This window comes from Panthera uncia, chromosome E1 (genome assembly GCF_023721935.1).
Source record: "Panthera uncia isolate 11264 chromosome E1, Puncia_PCG_1.0, whole genome shotgun sequence".
NCBI classification, from domain to species: domain Eukaryota; kingdom Metazoa; phylum Chordata; class Mammalia; order Carnivora; family Felidae; genus Panthera; species Panthera uncia.
The window spans coordinates 12567178-12574081 of record NC_064814.1 but is presented as its reverse complement, the minus strand read 5'-3'; the positions used below and the strand labels follow the sequence as shown (position 1 = coordinate 12574081).

The 6904-nt window shown below is 50.1% G+C and overlaps 1 protein-coding gene across 1 annotated transcript; it reads left to right on the top strand.

The window, feature by feature from the left end:
• The first annotated feature begins 1257 nt into the window (after window positions 1-1257).
• CCDC200 (coiled-coil domain containing 200) lies at window positions 1258-5588 on the top strand. The gene is made up of 4 exons (XM_049636195.1): window positions 1258-1453; window positions 3788-4133; window positions 4603-4661; window positions 5394-5588. The coding sequence occupies exons 1-4, from the start codon at window positions 1334-1336 to the stop codon at window positions 5418-5420; spliced, it is 552 nt and encodes a 183-aa protein (XP_049492152.1). The 5' UTR covers window positions 1258-1333; the 3' UTR covers window positions 5421-5588.
• Window positions 5589-6904: the final 1316 nt, after the last annotated feature.

Below are 6904 nucleotides of genomic sequence, written 5' to 3'. Positions count from 1 at the left end.
GTTCGAGCCCCATGTAGGGCTCTGTGCTAACAAACAGCTCAGAGCCTCAAGGCTGCTTTGGATTCTTTATCTCTCCCCCCCCCCCCCCCCCCCGCTCATGCTCTGTCTCTCTGTCTCTCAAAAATAAATGTGAAAAAATTTTTTTTTAAGTTTCACAGGAAAGGCTCAGAGACGTTGAGCGACCTACCTAGGTACCAGCAGCTAGTAGGTGGCACAGGCAGAATTAAACCTGAGCCTGTTTGACTCCACTACAGTGGCCACCTGAATTGGCAGGTTCTCTAGGGACCTGTTCTCTGGTTCTAGGGCTGCTCTCTCTTGTCACCTTCCCACCCCACCCTGCTTTCCACTAGCACAGTGTTTGAAGCTGTGACTGGGTTTGAAGCCCTTTTTCACTCATGCCCGTCCCCTACCTCTAGACCAGAAGCTGAGCACAGCTTCTGCTGCTTCTAGAGGAAGACTGCTCTCTGTGGGTAAGGGCAGGAAGTAGGTCAATAGCCTATCCAGTCCCTGCCTCCACAAGCCTTCCTGGGTTGCAGGAAATGATCTCTTCCTCTGGCCAATTCCACCTCCCGGGAGGAAAATCAGAAGGATAATACATATTAACCTGTAGCTACACAAGTTTATACTTTGTCTTGAACATTTCTCATCCACTAATCCACTTGGTCCTGATACCAGTCCTGTGAAGGAGGTAATAAGTAATATCCTTCTTGTTCTACGGGTAAGGAAACTAAGATCCAGAGAAGTTATGTAGGGTCTCCAGGGTCAGAGGAAGAGGTAGACACTAGGCTTGAGCCCAGCATTATAAATCCCCAGGACTAGGCCACTTGCTAATTGCTTTCACAGGGCTCAGACTCCAGTGAAGGTTAGATGGATTTTACATTTTCTTCCCTCTTGACTCAGCACAGCCAGAGGAGATGGAAGACTGAGGGAACTCCTGAAAACTTTGGGAGTGGGGAGGGAGGGGTCAGCAGAGGGCCAGATGAGGATCCAGGGATCCTAGGAAGGGTGGGAGGAAGAAATCAGAGAGAAAAGCCAGCTGACTCAGAAATTGTCCCTGGGGCCCATGGAAACTCAAAGCTAAGGTGGAAAGGTTTCTGCCTGCACAGGACCTTGGAGAGAAAGGTAATTTACAGGCATTTCCTAGGCAACTCAGGAGGACAGCTTCCCTCCTCCCCAGGGCAGAGGAGGCCTGCCCAGTTGCCCCGGTAGTGGCCACATTGTGAGGTGGTTCTGGTTACAGGCAGTGGGGTGGGAGAGGAAACACAGGTGATGGGAGCAGTGGTAGCAACCTGGGCTCTGCCTGCCCCCACCCCCTTCTGCTGCCCCCACCATCATGGGCAGCGCTTACCACTGGGAGGCCCGTCGCAGGCAGATGGCTTTGGACAGGAGGAGGTGGGTGATGGCCCAGCAGCAGCAGCAGCAGCAGCAGCAGCAGCAGAAAGAGCAAGAGCAGGTGCATGAGAGGGGCCAGTTTCATCAGGGCTTCCCGGGGCAGGAAGGGAATGGGAAGACAGATCCCTAGGAAGGTATTTGGTCAATGTTTTGCTGGGGTTAGGAGGAAAGTAAGGTCCTTTGATGTTCTCAGGGATGCACTGTGTGTGTGTGTGTGTGTGTGTGTGTGTGTGCGCTCGCGCGCATGTGTGTGTATTAGGGTAACTCAGCTTTGCTGTTGTACTAGGCTGAGGGCTAGTGGGGGATCCAGGGAGGGTCAGGTCTGAGAGATTTTATTTTTAAAAATTTTTATTTATTGGGGCACCTGGGTGGCTCAGTCGGTTAAGCATCAGACTTTGGCTCAGGTCATGATCTTGCAGTTCGTGAGTTTGAGCCCCGTGTTAGGCTCTGTGCTGACAGCTCAGAGCCTGGATCCTGCTTGGGATTCTATGTCTCCCTCTCTTTGTCCTTCCCCTGCTTGCACTCTGTGTCTCTCTCAAAAATAGACATTAAAAAAAAAAAAACTTTTTTAATGTTTATTTTTTTAAAGTTTGAGAGAGAGAGACAGACAGACAGACAGAGAGAGAGAGAGAGAATGTGCCCATGTACACAACAGGGGAATGGCAGAGATCGAGGGAGAGAGAGAATCCCAAGCAGGCTCAGCTCGCTCGGTCAGTGCAGAGTCTGACACAGGGCTAGATCTCAAGAACCATGAGATCATGACCTGAGCTGATATCAAGAGTTGGAGACTTAACTGAGCCACTCAGGTGCCCCAGACCTGACTGTGCTGTCCAATAGGGTTGCCACTAGCCTGTGTGCTGTTGAGTCCTTTAAATGTGGCTAGTGAGACTGAGGAACTAAATTTTAAATGTTATATACATTTAATTAATTTAAAAATAAATTTAAAAATACTCTTTTTATATATTGGAAAGCTTTTAAGTATGTTTAAAACAACTTGGATACGTAAATCTTTTTTTTTAGAGATCCTATTGAAGTGTTTTTTTTTTTTTTTTTTCTTTTAATGTTTATTTGAGAGAGGGAGCATGAGTGGGAGAACACGATCGGGGAAGGGACAGAAAGAGAGGAAGAGAATCCCAAAGAGGCTCAGCACTGTCAGCGTGGAGCCTGACTCGGGGGCTGGATCTTACCAACCTTGAGATTATGACCTGAGCCAAAATCAAGAGTCTGATACTTAACTGATTGAGCCACCCAGGTGCCCCTGTTGTTGTTGTTGTTGTTTTTAATGCTTTATTTTATTTTTATTTATTTTGGGTTGGGGGAGAGAGGCAGAGGAGGGAGACAGAATACGAAGGAGACTGCACCGTCAGCACAGAGCCTGTCATGGGGCTGAAACTCACAACCCATGAGATCATGACCTGAGCTGAAGTGGGTTGCTTAACTGACTGACCCACTGAGCCAGCCACCTAGGCGTTCCGATAATTTTTTTTTTTTAAGAACTTTATTATTTTTATAATGTTTACTTAGAGAGAGAGAGTGTGGACACATGTGAGTAAGAGCAGGGGAGGAGCAGAGAGAGGAGGAGACAGAGATTCCCAATCAGGCTTTATGCTGCCAGCAGAGAGCCCCATGCAGGGCTGGAACTCAGGAACCATGAGATCATGACCTGAGTTGAAGTCAGACACTTAATGGACTGAGCCATCCAGGTGCCCCATAAATCTTTTTCAACTATACATTTTATGAAATCTAAATATAAAGCAATTAGTTTCGATCAAACTCTAGTGTCTGAATTAAGAAAGAGGTACTATTACATATAAAATACATGGTGGGTTTTGCAGACTTAGTACAGAAACAAAGAATATAAGCAATCTCATTAATATTAATATTTTCATGCTGATTACATGTTTTGGACGTACTGGGTTAACCAAAATATATTAAAATTAGCATCACCTATTTCTTACTTTTTTATGTGGTTACTAGAAGAGTTTAAATTACTTGTGGCATGCATTATATTTCAATTGGACAGTGCTGTTTCAAAGTGTTTGCAAGAAAGTATCCTTTGTTCTCCTGCACTGAAAACTGTTCTCAGTGCATAGCTCCGGAGCTGGGAGGTGGGTGCTGAGAGGCTGCTGTTTCCTGGGCCAGCGCTGTGCCAGGGGACACAGTCACCAAAGAAATAGTTCTCGGTGTTGTGGTGGGTGAAGGGAGATAGACTAGCTTCCCACTCCCTGGAATAGAGACCTTCCTGCCACATCTGTTTCTCCTTTCCTCCATTGCCTGGCTCTCCGCGGTGTCTCTGGCAGATGGGTGATGAATGAATGAGGAGGGAGGAGGATGCCACTAGCTGGGGGGGGGGGGGGGGGGTGGTTCTTGCCAGGAACTGAAGGAACTCCAACAGGAGGAACGCCAGTCTGAGGAAAAAACCCAGCCACCTGTGGAGTCTCAGCAAGAGCAGCAGTGGCCATTGGGGCCTCCACCAGCGCAGCCAAAGCCGCAGGGGACCCCAGTCGGAGCACAGCTGCCCCGGCGGCCACAGCTCGCAGAACAGTCCCAGATCCTGCCTCTGCCGCCGCCGCCACAGCCACCACCGTCGCCAAGGCCACAGAATGCCCAAGACTCTCTTACTCAGTGCACCTCCGCGCACATTCCGCAGGATTCCCAAAGGCCAGGTCCCCAGCTTAGCTCAGTGGGAGCCCATCAATTGCCAGGGCAATCCAACTTTAGCAAATTCCTTCAAAACCCTGGTGAGATGCCTGGGAAGGGAGGTGGTGAGGAGAGAGTGCCCTATAGTCCAGAATCCACATCTGTCCTCCACTGTGTCAGACTCTCCCCAGTACCTTTGGCCTTTACTTGAGGATCTCTTCCTGTGGGTACCGTTGCATCACTCTGGGGCTGCGAAGGAGGCTGCTGTCTTTTGCAGAGGGTGGTTGAGAAGTTGGACCCCTCCTCCAGGGTGAGGGTGGTCAGAGGGTGGGATCTGAGTTGTAGGCTTAACAGCAGTATAGTGTGCCCTGAGAGGGCTGGAACAGGGAATCCCAGCACAGCCTCCCAGTTGGGAATTTTCTGGGTGGGCTCAGTGGGTGCCTTGCCCTAGGTAAGGGCTGCCACCTGCCCCCGCCCCCCCCGCCAGACACATAGTAAAGGGCCCAGCTCTGCCATGATCCATTTGCAGAAACTGTCAGATGAGTAACTTGTGCTTTGTTTCATCATTAGGTTTCAGGAAATCATTCCAATCTAATCCAGATAAATATACTGAGCACTCACGATTCACGGTGAGACAGTGTGAAAGACAGGTAGACTCTGGCTGTGTGTCTGAGAGTGTGTATGTGTGTAAGTGTGGATGGAATCCTAGAGAAGCTTCCTTGGTCGAAGGGGCTGCAATTATTTATATTTTATAAAGTCAATTATATAGTCTTGATATGCAATTATATAGTCACTTCTGGATGGTCCATTCCTCCATTTGTTGCCTTCACAAAAATGTCCAAGGAAGGCCTGTTGCTCAACACTAAACATAAATGGAGGGATTGACAATCTATTGTTTTAAGTGCTGATCCGGGCAGAGGCAGCTGGAGCAGGAGGAAGGCAAGACATGAAGCCAGAGGCTGGGAGTCTCAGGATCGCCAGTCCCTCATCGGCCCCATCCAGAAAATGAGAATGATAATACCACTTCCTTAATAGAGGCATCAGGACCACTGAATGTGGCAATTAAAAGAGAAGGCATCAAAAGCGTTTACTTTAGAACCTGGCTCAGTGCAGGCCTTCAAACCCAGGGCGGTCACTCTTGATGAGGACACAAAACAGTACAGGCTTTGGAAAGTGAGTTTCTGACACAGGTGCAAAGGATGAGAGACCCTGATGCTCTAGCCCTTTTAGGATGAGGACTGGGCTGCTCCATTTTACTTTGAATCCTCTGGCCTCAAAGGGCTTGATACAATGTTCAGGAATCAGCAGGCCCAGAAACTGTTAACTAACTTGCTTTGCCTCCTGTCTCTCCCTCTTCCCAGTCAACGAATTACACACAGCAATGGTGATCCAGAGATAGACCCCCACCCCTACCGGCCATCAGCAAAAAAATAACCCAGATGAGGAGCCCCACACTTTTTCATCCCTGGCAGCATCTCCACTCCGAAGGCTCCTCCTGATCCACTCTAGAAGAGGAGGCTAGCTGGGAATAAAATGCGATGGCCTCCTGAAAAGAATCAAGAGATTGGTCAGCTCTGTGAGACTGGGATGAAGGGACAGGGGCATGAGGACCCATGAAGGGGACGGACTGGGTGGGAGAAGAAAGGCGGCAATTCCATGCTTCTGTAGGCAAAGCCATTGGGGGAACTTTGTCTTGGCCCTCTCAAGTCTATATAGCTCCACTGCTAACCCTTGTTTAGCAAGGATAGGTCTTTGGGGGGGCTTTAGGTTTAGGATGCTAGCGGGAGCCATCACCCCTACCCCCTGGCCAATGCTTACTGAGATACGGCTGGGGAAGGAGGGGTTGCATCACACCACAGCAAGCCTGGGGCAGCATTAGAGGTGTCAGGCAGGGCCCCCCCAGTGCTGGGCCCTTAGTGGGCGCTGAGTGGTTGCATGATGGGAGGCAGGGGTGGAAAAGAGCTCAGAGTAAGGGGGGCTGTAGCCTCAAGCATAGGACACCTGACCTTGGGAAGGGGAGGCGGGACTCACCCACAAAACCCCATAGGCCTCTTCCTTCCGTGTGTGGCAGAGGCAGTCAAAAGGCTCCGAAGACCTCAGGCAGCCCTCTTACCACTTCCTGAAGCTGGCACCCGGGACCCCCTAGGCTGCCCCCTTTTCCGCCTTGGACTGGTGAGGGGATGCCTGGAGCCCTTCACTGTAGCCCACACAGCATCGCCTGTGGGTCAGGCTGAAGGAGCCCCTCAGTGCAGTGTTTCCTGAGCGGGGGCAGCTGGGCGGGGGGGAAGGGGACACAGAACAGGAATATTAAAGTAGGGAGGGAGTTGGGGTGCCTGGGTGGCTCAGTCGGTTGAGCGACCGACTTCAGCTCAGGTCATGATCCCACGGTTTGTGAGTTCGAGCCCCGCATCGGGCTCTGTGCTAACAGCTCACAGCCTGGAGCCTGCTTCAGATTCTGTGTCTCACGCTCTCTTTGCCCCTCCCCCACGCATGCTCTGTCTCAGAAATAAACAAACATAGAAAAAAAAAATTTTAAAGTAGGGAGGGAGCTTAATAGACAAACAATGAGAGAAAGGCAGAGAGCGAGCTCCTGGGAGCAATCTCTCAGAAGCCAGAAAAGCCGTACATGTTATCAGAGGAGCTCAGGGCCTGGGGAAGAGAGCTCGACGCCCACCCGGACACTAAGAAACAGGCTGGGAGTGTACACCAGTTCCCTGCCCACTTACAGGAGACTTTTTAACACTGTCAAGTACAGTTTATTGAATACAATATAAACTCTACACATTCGGCAACGTACATACAGCAGAAACTCCGGCCTGGCCTTTCTGGACTTCTGTGCTCCTGCTGGCACCTTCTTGACTCCACACCCCCC